Source organism: Salmo salar, chromosome ssa01, assembly GCF_905237065.1.
Source record: "Salmo salar chromosome ssa01, Ssal_v3.1, whole genome shotgun sequence".
NCBI lineage: Eukaryota > Metazoa > Chordata > Actinopteri > Salmoniformes > Salmonidae > Salmo > Salmo salar.
In genome coordinates, this window is record NC_059442.1 from 123632811 (window position 1) to 123645688 (window position 12878).

General features: G+C 43.9%; 1 protein-coding gene across 1 annotated transcript; it reads right to left on the reverse strand.

Moving 5' to 3' along the window:
- Positions 1–1303: 1303 nt before the first annotated feature.
- LOC123728226 (uncharacterized) lies at positions 1304–9455 on the reverse strand. The gene is made up of 3 exons (XM_045699783.1): positions 9350–9455; positions 8661–9254; positions 1304–1498 (listed from the first exon to the last, which is right to left on the reverse strand). The coding sequence occupies exons 1-3, from the start codon at positions 9422–9424 to the stop codon at positions 1304–1306; spliced, it is 864 nt and encodes a 287-aa protein (XP_045555739.1). The 5' UTR covers positions 9425–9455.
- Positions 9456–12878: the final 3423 nt, after the last annotated feature.

Consider the following 12878-nt stretch of genomic DNA (forward strand, 5'->3'; position numbering starts at 1 on the left):
AACAGGCATAGGGTCATCTGCAGCTATTTGTTGGATGAGCTGAGACTTTGCCAAGGTCCCTGGCCAACCATGTGAGAGCAGAGCAGACTGAGCATTTGCCAGACCTCCCTCAAGTCGCTGGATGCAGGGGCTGAGGCGGGAACAGGGTGAGAAGTGTTGGAACAGATCAGTCCACCCAGATGAAGCTCCCGCCAAAGGATTCGAGCTGCTGCAGGGGACTGAAGTGGCTGCCAATGCTCCATCCTGGGTGTGCACAGGAGGTCTTGATGTGGTTCCTGTTGCAGTGTTGGGGCTACCATGTCCTGTCCTGTTGGGGCTACCATGTCCTGTCCTGTCCTGTCCTGGGGATGGGAGTAGGGAGGGTAACCAAATCTAGCCTGGGAGGGAGGTTGTGGGGAAAATTGAGGAGGCTGGTGTGGAGGGCAGTGTGGCTGGCGAAGCTCCAAACTCTCAGCATACGTAGGCTGATGATGTGAATGATATAAGGTGTGTACTGCATCATGTGGTGCACTACCCTCAACAGTGTATTGCCAGACCCTAGAGTAGTGGTTGGTGCTGTGTAGAGCTGGGTTGAGTTGAGGTGGGCCTGGTTTGGTAGAGCTATGCTGTGATGAGCCGGGTCTAGTAGAGCTGTGCTGTGATGGGTTGGGTCTGGTAGAGCTGTGCTGAGGTGGGCAGGTCTGTATGAGCTGTGATGGGCCAGGTCTGGCAGATATGTGATGTGATAGACTTGGTCTGGTTTTGCTGTGCTGTGTCGGGCCGGGTCTGGTAGAGCTTTGTTGTGATGGGTCGGGTCTGGTAGAGCTGTGCTGAGGTGGGCCGGGTCTGGATGGTGCCAGGGTGGAAATCTCTCCTCCGGAGCAGGGTAGATATTACAATCTTCGCAAGGGGGAAGATGGTGGAGGCCCTCTCTATCACTCCCCTTAGTGATGTGGCCACCCTTTTCTGTTGGGCACATAGGTCATTGGTCCCCGTGTGAATGGTGAAGTGGCTGGGGGAGCAAAGCTGGGCCACAGTCAAGAGCTCCATAGCTCTCCACCTTTTTATTTGGGAAAAGTTTATTCTCTAATATAAACTTTTCATTGGAGTCTGGTTCTCGTCAGGTCTGTGGAGGATGGCAAGAGTGATGGGAGTAATTACAGTCCGTGAGATGGGGGTGGAGGGGCTCAGCTGGGTTGGTGCATTCGTTGTTTGGGTTGTTTGGTTGGGTTGGTTGGTGGGTTCTGATTCAGCTGTTGGCTTGGTTCTGGGTTTTTGTGGGACTCTTTGTAGAGTGGATGGTGGTGGCTGAGAAATTCCTGCCTTAGCTCAGGTAGCTCCTTCTGCAGGTTCTGCGTGTGGCTGGTGTTGACTGTGCTGGACAGTTCTCTCTAGGTCTGCGCACTTCCATCCTGAGAGCCTGGTTGTCCTCCTCAACATTTGTCATTGCACACTGCAGCTCCCGGATCTCATCCCTATGCTGACGCACCAGGCTGATCTCCTCCTCTGTGTTGTGGTACTGCAGGTGTTACGTGTGAGAGAGGCATGCTCAGGGCTGTGTCTGCTGCAGGCGAGGAAGGGAGAGGGATATTGGGGACTACATACTGGGGAACAGAGGGAGTGGAGGCTGTTGTAGGTAGTGACAGTGGAGAGGTTTTAAGTTCAGCAACAAGAGGTTTTATTTGGTTGAAGTAGTGGACAAATAGATCCAGACTGGCCTATGAACCTTGTACCATCACAGAGCCTTTATTATAAATATTAATGTTACGTTTGTGGGTGGAATCAATGTACAGTTGCCTCATTGTTTTGTTTTCTGACATTATAAGTTCATTGTTCGTGTGGAGAACTGTGTGCCAAGTATTAGGATCATCCGTGTAGAACAGAAGGTCTCCTTTTATTTCCTGGTTTGCTTTTAGGATGAAGTCTGCCCTCAAAGTCTTTAGCAACTTATTTTTGAATACATTTTTTCCTGACTCACTTGTAACTTTTTCAGGATATGTGATGGCAAGGTCTCTGAAACAAAGCTTAGAGAATGCATCCATCTTCATCTCCATTGTGACATCTTTAAACAATGCACTCCGCTCTTGAATGATGTGCATGTGCCTCTTGACGAAAGCGCTTACTTATTTAAATAATGCACCTATAGACAAATGCACTTTTTAAGCAATGCACTTTTATGAATAATAAAAATATATTAAATACATTTTTCCAAAAAAACAACACATTCCACATAAATTAATATACTCTTTCCAATGTTCAGAATGTTCCCACCTGCTCTTTTGCTTGTTTGTTTATTAGTTTGAATGCTTGTTTCCCCATCAAGGCCTAAATTATCCTCCCAAAATCCCTCTGAAATCCTTCCTCTTTCTCCCTCTGTTGGTTTTGTGTTTGTTTATCTATGTCCTAATTTTTCTTGTCCTTGTTGGGTTTATAGTCCCCCAATCCCATTCCTTCCTTGTGTTGCCTGATGATTCAGCAGATGACCCTTGCATGAACCAATTCAAGCAATCTCTCAAAATCTCTCAAAACTATTTCCACAAAATAAAATTATCTTCTAATTCCACTAGATGTGCAGAACACAGCAATGCACAAAAATAACCAAACTGTTCACATATAATAAAATATATAATACAATATAATAAAAAATTGAAATTTGAGGAGCTCTTCTTAAGTGCTGCTGCTCATGGCATTGGTTGCTAGGAGACTTGCACTAGCTACTAGTTTAAAGTAATGAACGATCTAATTGTTACAAATAATTAATGTATGAGCTACATTTATGAGAATAATACATGCATTTGCTTACCTTATTAAGCTTGAAGACTCATTTATTATTCCCCCAAAAAAGAATAAGTGAGTGCACCAAAAACATATTTCCTGGGTGTTGATGCATCCTTCTCCCAATACAGCCTCTTCCAACACCACAGGTAGGGTAAGGGTATGCATCTGCAAAAGTGAAGTCTCGCTTTGATATCAATTCAGCTCATATTGTTGCTACCTTGTGCTAGCTAACATGCTCCTGAACAGTGACACTATTCACATGCATAATGGTACTAAAACATAGCAACATATTCACCTAAAAATATAAGTGTTTAGGCAAATCATTATTTAACTAGCTAGCTATCACATTAATTGTGCAAAAATATGATAGCTAACATTAGCTAGCTAGCTGAGCACTAGCCAGCTAGCTGAGCACTAGCCAGCTAGCTGAGCACTAGCCAGCTAGCTGAGCACTAGCCAGCTAGCTAAGCGCTAGCCAGTCAGTGGCGCTGACAGATTTAAACTGATATCAACAAAATGTGTTTCACTATACCCCATAAAACATGACATTGCTAGCTAGTATCAATTAGCTAACACAATTTTTTTGTTTATTAGGAACTTTAATTATGTTTGCGGGTGGGAGCCCCTCCGAGACAGAAAAAACTGCTCATCGTTGTTTAGTCAGTGACCAATCAAATCAAATTTCACTCATCGCTCGCAAAATAGGGCAATCAAATCAAGCTGTGTGCACAAAAGGAATGAAGATTTTCAAAAAAAATGTGTGAAAAACAATGAAGACAGAGGAGAGTCAGAAGACAATCAAATCAAATCAAAGTTTATTTGTCACGTGCGCCGAATACAAAAGGAATTACATTTCACCTTACTGTGAAATGCTTATTTACAGGCTCTAACCAATAGTGCAAAAAAGGTATTAGGTGAACAATAGGTAGGTAAAGAAATAAACCAACAGTAAAAAGACAGGCTATATACAGTAGCGAGGCTATAAAAGTAGCGAGGCTACATACTGACACTGGTTAGTCAGGCTGATTCAGGTACTATGTACATGTAGATATGGTTAAAGTGACTATGCCTATATGATGAACAGATAGTAGCAGTAGCGTAAAAGAGGGGTTGGCGGGTGGCGGGTGCAGACACAATGCAGATAGCCCGGTAAGCCAATGTGCGTGAGCACTGGTTGGTTGGCCCAATTGAGGTAGTATGTACCTGAATGTATAGTTAAAGTGACTATGCACATATGCTAAACAGAGAGTAGCAGCAGCGTGAAAAGAGGTGTTGGGGGGTGGGTTGGGGGGGCACACATTTCAAATAGTCCGGGTAGCCATTTGATTACCTGTTCAGGAGTCTTATGGCTTGGGGATAAAAACTGTTGAGAAGCTTTTTTGTCCTAGACTTGGCACTCCGGTACCGCTTGCCATGCTGTAGTAGAGAGAACAGTCTATGACTGGGGTGGCTGGGGTCTGACAATTTTTAGGGCCTTCCTCTGACACCGCCTGGTGTAGAGGTCCTGGATGGCAGGCACCTTAGCCCCAGTGATGTACTGGTGGTGCCTTGCGGTCAGCGGCCGAGCAATTGCCGTACCAGGCAGTGATGCAACCAGTCAGGATGCTCTCGTTGTTGCAGCTGTAGAACCTTTTGAGGATATCAGGACCCATACCAAATCTTTTTTGTTTCCTGAGGTTGAATAGGCTTTGTCATGCCTTCTTCATGACTGCCTTGTTGTGTTTGGACCATGTTAGTTTGTTGGTGATGTGGACACCAAGGACCTTGAAGCTCTCAACCTGCTCCACTACAGCCCCGTCGATGAGAATGGGGGTGTGCTTGGTCCTCCTTTTCCTGTAGTCCACAATCATCTCCTTAGTCTTGGTTACGGTGAGGGATAGGTGGTTATTCTGGCACCACCCGGCCAGGTCTCTGACCTCCTCCCTATAGGCTGTCTCGTTGTTGTAGGTGATCAGGCCACTGTTGTGTCATCGGCAAACTTAATGATGGTGTTGGAGTCGTGCCTGGCCATGCAGTCGTGGGTGAACATGGAGTACAGGAGGGGACTGAGTGTTGAGGATCAGTGTGGCAGATGTGTTGCTACCTACCCTCACCACCTGGAGGCAGCCCATCAGGAGGTCCAGGATCCAGTTGCAGAGGGAGGTGTTTAGTCCCAGGATCCTTAGCTTAGTGATGAGTTTTGAGGGTACTATGGTGTTGAACGCTGAGCTGTAGTCAATGAATAGCCTTCTCACATAAGTGTTCCTTTTGTCCAGGTGTGAAAGGGCAGTGTGGAGTGCAATAGAGATTGCATCATCTGTGGATCTGTTGGGGCGGTATGCAAATTGGAGTGGGTCTAATGATACAAAATGGTGTTGATGTGAGCCATTACCAACCTTTCAAAGCACTTCATGGCTACGGACGTGAGTGCTACGGGTCTGTAGTCATTTAGGCAGGTTGCCTTTGTGTTCTTGGGCACAGGGACTATGGTGGTCTGCTTGAAATATGTTGGTGTTACAGACTCAATCAGGGACATGTTGAAAATGTCAGTGAAGACACCTGCCAATTGGTCAGCACATGCCCGGATCACACGATCTGGTAATCCGTCTGGCCCCGCAACCGTGTGTATGTTGACCTGTTTAAAGGTCTTACTCACATCGGCTGCGGAGAGCTTTATCACACAGTCGTCCGGAACAGCTGATGCTCTCATGCATGCCTCAGTGTTGCTTGCCTCGAAGAGAGCATAGAATTGATTTAGCTCATCTGGTAGGCTCGTGTCACTGGGCAGCTCGGGGCTGTGCTTCCCTTTGTAGTCTGTAATAGTTTGCAAGCCCTGCCACATAAGACGAGCGTCGGAGCCGGTGTAGTATGATTCAATCTTAGCCCTGTTTTGACGCTTTGCCTGTTTGATGGTTCGTCGCAGGGCATAGCAGGATTTCTTGTAAGCTTCCGGGTTAGAGTCCCGCACCTTGAAAGCGGCAGCTCTACCCTTTAGCTCAGTGCGGATGTTGCCTCTAATCCATGGCTTCTGGTTGGGGTATGTACGTACAGTCACTGTAAGGATGACATCCTCGATGCACTTTTTGATAAAGCCAGTGACTGATGTGGTGTAGTCCTCTATGCCATCGGAAGAATCCCGGAACATGTTCCTGTCTGTGATAGCAAAACAGTCCTGTAGTTTGGCATCCGCTTCATCTGATCACTTTTTTATAGACCGAGTCACTGGTGCTTCCTGCTTTAATTTTTGCTTGTAAGCAGGAATCAGGAGGATAGAGTTACGGTCGGATTTACCAAATGGAGGGCGAGGGAGAGCTTTGTACGCGTCTCTGTGTGTGGAGTACAGGTGATCTAGAATTTTTTCCCTCTGGTTGCACATTTAACATGTTGATAGAAATTTGGTAGAACTGATTTAAGTTTCCCTGCATTAAAGTCTCCGGCCGCTAGGAGCGCCGCCTCTGGGTGAGTGGTTTCATGTTTGCTTATTTCCTTACACAGCTGACTGAGTGCGGTCTTAGTGCCAGCATATGTCTGTGGTGGTAAATAAACAGCCATGAAGAGTATAGCTGAAAACTCTCTAGGCAAGTAGTGTGGCCTGCAATTTATCACAATATACTTCAGGCGAGCAAAATCTAGAGACTTCCTTAGAATTCGTGCACTAGCTGTTGTTTACAAATATGCACAGACCCGCCCCCCCCTCATCTTACCAGAGTGTGCTGTTCTATCTTGCCGGTGCAGCGTATATCCCTCTAGCTGAATTCAGCCACGATTCCGTGAAACATAGAATATTACAGTTTTTGACATCCCGTTGGTTGGATATTCGTGATTGTACCTCGTCTAATTTATTGTCCAATGATTGCACGTTGACGAGTAGTATTGACGGTAATGGCAGCTTTCCCTCTTGCCTTCTCCGGGTCCTGACCAGGCATCCGGCTCTTTGTCCTCTGTACCTGCGTCGCTTTCTCTTGCAAATAACGGGGATGTCGGCCCTGTGGGGTGTTTGGAGAATGTCTTGTGCGTCCTCCTTGTTGTAGACATAGACCCAGTGTCTGCGTCTTCTGAAGAAGACGAGGAGGAGAATCCCTGGATGCATTTCAGTGACCACTTCTCCTTCAAGCACAGGAAAGGCGATGGTGTAATCATTTAATACAACCCACTAGGCACAGACGTCAGTTCAACGTCTAATTTTGATTTACATTTGGTTCAATTGTCAATTAACTTGAAATCAACGTGAAATCAACAAAACGTCAAGTTATTAGATTTAGGTTAAAAGTTGGGTGAAAAAAATAACTTTTTTTAAATCCAATCTGCTTTTTATGTTGATTCAATGTCATCACATTGAATTTTGGAGTTGAAATGACGTGGAAACAACATTGATTCAACCAGTTTTTGCCCAGTGGGAAGCTGCTTACCCAGGATGGCGAATGTTGCTTCCTACAAAAATAAAAAATGATAACGCCAGAGAAGCCGGTGTTTGGAGGATATATTGGCATGGGTGTTGTTCGAAGTCGAAGCCGTTCATGACACATTCATGAGAGTTGTATGCCTATCATTCATTGCATTAACCTTCACGATTGATGTTTCATTGAAAATCAGTGTTTCTCACAAGTAATGTTTTGTGTACACATCAGTCTAATTTTATTGTGTGTGTTATATGAAGTGATACATTTTGCACATACTGTGACTGTGTGTGTCTACACAATAGGTACAGCTAGACATAGGCTCATCTCAACGTTAGACAACTTTTTAGGTCAGAGAACATCTGACAAACTCTCTTAAGTCTCAGTATCTGAAAATAACAAGTACGGAAAGCCTTTGTTTGGGCAATTGTAATGTCAGTGATATGATTAACTAAGTTGCCACATAAAGCAGAATTTGGAGAAATATTAAACATGTGTATGTGGTGTATTTGCCACTTTACAGGCTTGGTCTACCTGAAGCATCATCTTGACACAATGGCAAAGGACGAGACAACACAACAGAGGCAGCATTCATCTTATAAAGATGATTTGCTCTCATCACAGATGCCAGAAAGGTCACAAGGTACAGGGGAGCAGGACGGGTACCTTGCCTGTGTGTCATACAAGACGGACTTGCTTCATTCCTTTCTATACATAAAGAAGCTGTCTCTCGAACTGAACAAAGGCCTGCCTGCCTATGCCGCCTGTAAGCATCTTTTTAGCTGTGCTGGACTACTCTTCACTGCAAAGTTAGCCAGGACCGACTCGATTCACTTTGAAAATCAGTGTTTACTGAAACGGAACAGCAAATTCAGGGACAAGTGAAGGCACTAGAACAGAACTCCTTTGTTTTTTATCAAGGAACAGTACATAACTTACAGTTTTTCCCAATTGCTAAAACACAATTTTGCAAACTAGGCTGTTTTATCAAAATACTTAACACGATTCACAAAACCACACACCCAAACTGCAAAATACCTCATATATCCTGCAAAATGAAGCACTGCAACATATAGCATTATCAAAATCAAACGTTTGCACGAAATGGCACACACTTCATTCATATTATCAGATTTTTGACTAACCAACTACACACTGTTGGGCATAATGAAAAGCACTCTCATCTTTAGTATGCTTTGCCATAATACTAAAATAGTTCAAATTGTAGAAGATTCTTCAGATGCACAGAAATATTTGCAGATACACACACATGCTGTTGAAACATTTTATTTTTTATTTTTCACCAAACAAGTCAGTGCCACATATGCACAGCAGATATATTTACATTGGACTGAACAAAAATATGCTCACAAAAAAACAGTAAACTGAAAAAGAAAATTGCAGAACAAATGTGCAGAAAAAATATATAGAAAAAGAAAAGAGGCAAGAAAAATAATTAGTCAGCATCTTGCCGCACAGCTGGGTCTGGCCACAACGCCTCGTCCACATCACACGCAATTCCCTTGCCAGACATCGAGGGAAGAAGCGCCTTGAGTGCCTTATCCATCCCTGAATCGCACCCACATCAATCTCATCACATGCCTCTTCCATAGCCTGCACAAGAGGCATGCGCACAAAGGGCTGCCGGTCGTATACCTTCCACCGCCATGCCGAAAATAACTCTTCTATGGGGTTCAGAAATGGTGAGTATGGTGGGAGGTATTGCACGAGAAATGGTGGGTGGTCAGCAAACCAGTTTTGGACTGGGGCTGCACGATGAAAGCTCACGTTGTCCCATGCTACAACGTACCAGGTTCTTTGATGGTCTGCATCATTCATACGCTCTGGTGGTATGAGAATGTTGTGGAGTCTGTCCAGAAATGTGAGAATATGGGCTGTGTTGTATGGTCCAAGGTTGGCATGACGGTGGAGGACACTATGCGTATTGGAGATGGCAGCGCACATTGTGATGTTCCCACCACGTTGGCCAGGAACATCTATAATGGCTCTGTGGCCAATGACGTTTCTCCCCCTTCTTCTGGTCTTTGCTAGGTTGAACCCAGCCTCATCTATAAAGATGAACTCATGTGGGATTGCATGAGCATCCATTTCCAGTACTCCCTGAAAACAAAGAACAAAAGCAGTCAATATGGTGTTATCCAGTACACTGGGAAACAATGTTGCGTGTAGTGTACTGCAGTCAATATTGTACTTACATCCACATATGCTCGTCTGACCTCTTTGTTTCTTTGAGAGTTTCTCTCAAACGGCACCTTATAAAGTTGTTTCATTCTGATTTGGTTTCGCTTGAGAATGCGAGCCAATGTGGACAGCCTGACTCGTTGAATGTTGTTGAATATGGTGTTGTCTTGGATGATGTGGCTTTGAATTTCTCGTAATCTGATTTCATTATATTCCAAAACCAAGTTTACAATGGCAGCTTCCTGTACCCCGGTGCAGCTTCCTCCACCATGGTTGCGTCTCTCAGTCCTTTAGAAAAACAAAAAAACTAAAATATAGGGCTTGGACAATGCAGCCTAAAGATATTTCCCCCACAGTAGAGTAAATTCTACAGGAAATTTGTGCAGTTAGTGTATGACATCAGCTATTCATGAAGTAAACAGGTGTCACCCAACTGATACACTATGACATGGGGTGTACTACATAGTGTGAAAGACATTTTGGTTACATACCTGTACTCCAGTCTAAATGTCCGGATGACACAGGCGACAGTAAAACGGCTCAAGTATTCCCACGAATAAATAGAGAGGCATATGTGATCGTATCCCAACGTAATCAAGGTTTGAAATTATTCAGTTTTTGTCAAATACTATATATGTTTGGGATTCTTGCTTTCAATTGCAGTGTACAAATGATTTATAACTATGTTCCAGCCCCCCGACCATCCGCTCAAGGAAAAATCAGCCCACGGCTGAATGTAATTGGGAACCCCTGCTCTAGAGCTCATTTGACATCAAATCCTTTAGGCATGTCCATTTGGCCTTGTATCGGTGAGTGAGTGAATGAGTGAGGGGAAAGAGCGTGAATGAATGATTTATTGTTTATGCATTTTATTTTGTATTGCTTTTAGTTCATCAATATATTTTAATTGCTTTGAATGTTTTATCTATTTTCAAATGTTTATAATATACACTACCGTTCAAAAGTTTGGGGACTTAGAAATGTTTTTTATTAGAAATGTTTTTATATAAAATTGATCAGAAATACAGTGTAGACATTGTTAATGTTGTAAATGACTATTATAGCTGGAAACGGCTGATTTTTAATAGAATATCTACATAGGCGTACAGAGGCCCATTATCAGCAACCATCACTCCTGTGTTCCAATGGCACGTTGTGTTAGCTAATCCAAGTTTATCATTTTAAAAGGCTAATTAGAGAACCCTTTTGCAATTATGTTAGCACAGCTGAAAACTGTTGTGTTGATTAAAGAAGCAATAAAATTGGCCTTCTTTATACTAGTTGAGTATCTGGAGCATCAGCATTTGTGGGTTCAATGGCAAGAGTGACAGTGACTCAGTACTTTCTTCAGTACTTTCTTCCGAACTCATCAGTCTATTCTTGTTCTAAGAAATGAAGGCTATTCCATGCGAGAAAATGTCAAGAAACTGATGATCTCGTACAACGCTGTGTACTACTCCCTTCACAGAACAACGCAAACTGGCTCTAACCAGAACAGAAAGAGGAGTGGGAGGCCCCGGTGCACAACTGAGCAAGAGGACCAGTACATTAGAGTGTCTAGTTTGAGAAACAGACACCTCACAAGTCCTCAACTGGCAGCTTCATTAAATAGTGCCCGCAAAACACCAGTCTCAATGTCAACAGTGAAGAGGCGACTCCGGGATGTTGGCCTTCTAGGCAGAGTTGCAAAGAAAAAGCCATATCTCAGACTGGCCAATAAAAATAAAAGATTAAGATGGGCAAAATGGACAAGGAACTCTGCCTAGAAGGCCAGCATCCCGGAGTCGCCTCTTCCTTTGTTTTTACTGCTCTAATTATGTTGGTAGCAAGTTTATAATAGCAATAAGGCACCTCTGTGGTTTGTGGTATATGGCCAATATACCACGGTAAGGGCTCCGCGTTGCGTCATACATAAGAACAGCGTGTCATGTCTGAGAACTTTTTCCCCTTTTTTCCTCTGTGAGACTTTTTAATCAGTTGTCAGACATTGATGGTTTAATTAGTGTGACAGAAGAATCTTTGAATTTTCTTTCTCTTTTTCTGAGATGGAGACATGGTAGACACACACAGGCACACAGGCACGTGCACACACAAACACACACGCACAGGCACACTCTTCTGTTTCCTGACTGATCTACTCACTAACAAGACTCATGGGTGTTCTATAGAGCTGAGGAGAAGACTGAATAACATCTGCTAAGTTACATTTCTTTAGTCCAATCTCTCTCTCTCTTGCTCTCTCAATTTCAATTTAAGGGGATTTATTGGCATGGGAAACATATGTTTACATTTCCAGAGCAAGTGAAATAGCTGTCTCTTTCTAAGAGTTTTCTTTGAACTGACTGAGCAGACAGTGAAACACTCTCTGCTTGTTCTATAGATGTACAGATGTAGGATCTTAATGTGAGTGGTGTATTTATCCCTGTGTTTCCTGTCTCTCTGTGCCAGTTCGTCTTGTTTTGCCAAGTCAACCAGTGTTTTTCCTAGCTCCTATTTTTCCCAGTCTCTGTTTTTCCTAGCCCTACTGGTTTTGACCCTTGCCTGTCCTGACGCCGAACCCGCCTGTTCTGACCACTCTGCCTGTTCTGACCTCGAGCCTACCTATCCCCTTGTACTGTTTGGACTCGGACCTGATCACTGAACCCCTGCCTGTCCTGACCTCGAGCCTGCCTATCGCCTGGTACTGTTTGGACTTAATGAACTCTCGCCTGTCCTCGACCTGCCTTTTGCCTACTCCTTTTGTTATAATAAATATCGGAGCTCAACCATCTACCTCCTGTGTCTGCATTTGGGTCTCGCCTTGTGCCCTTATACCATTTTCGAAATATATGTAATTGCATTACAATGTAGTGTGTAGTACAGTACAGTATAGTAATGCAAAGAAGCCAAAAGCTAGAGAGCCAGGTAAAGTATTGCCTCTTGAAAAACACACATCATGATCCAATCCATAAAATGCACGGCAGACTGCAGCTGTGACGTCTGTTAGCTGACCTATTGTAAAATGTATTTGAGCTTTACATAGGTTAGAGAAATAAAACAGTATTAAATGTACAGAGAAGATTTGTTTCCATTAATATTTTCTCTACTCTTTTTCTCTTCCTGCTCGCTGTGTGTGTGTGTGTGTGTGTGTGTGTGTGTGTGTGTGTGTGTGTGTGTGTGTGTGTGTGTGTGTGTGTGTGTGTGTGTTTCTCTGTTGGGTACTAGGATCAGACAGGATGCCTGTCTAGTGGAGTACAGTATAAAGGATTTAGGGCTGATCTAGGATCTGTGATAAAGATCAGTCACATCCCCTGGATGGAGCAATGCGAGTACAGACTATACTTTAGAGAACAACAGACAGTATGTAGCCAGCTCTGTCGGCAGGATACCCCCCAGTCCGAGTATCACGCAAAGTCCACGGGTGGGTATGTGGGTAGGTATGTTCATTTGTTAGAATGACTGTGAGTGTGTGTGTCTTATGTCCAGTGTGTGCGTGTGTGTGTCAACATGCTTTCAGCTGTGCAAGACCAGCTTTTACAGTAAGGGTGTTTTCTGGACTCCCCG

Bases quoted from the DNA above. Each gene is read 5' to 3' on its own strand.
- LOC123728226 (XM_045699783.1), bottom strand. From the start codon at position 9,424: ATGAAACAACTTTATAAGGTGCCGTTTGAGAGAAACTCTCAAAGAAAC. The intron at 9,255-9,349 runs GTAAGTACAATA...CTTTGTTTTCAG, and splicing joins TCAGACGAGCATATGTGGAT to GGAGTACTGGAAATGGATGC. The intron at 1,499-8,660 runs GCAAGGGAATTG...TAACACCTGCAG, and splicing joins GCTTCTTCCCTCGATGTCTG to TACCACAACACAGAGGAGGA.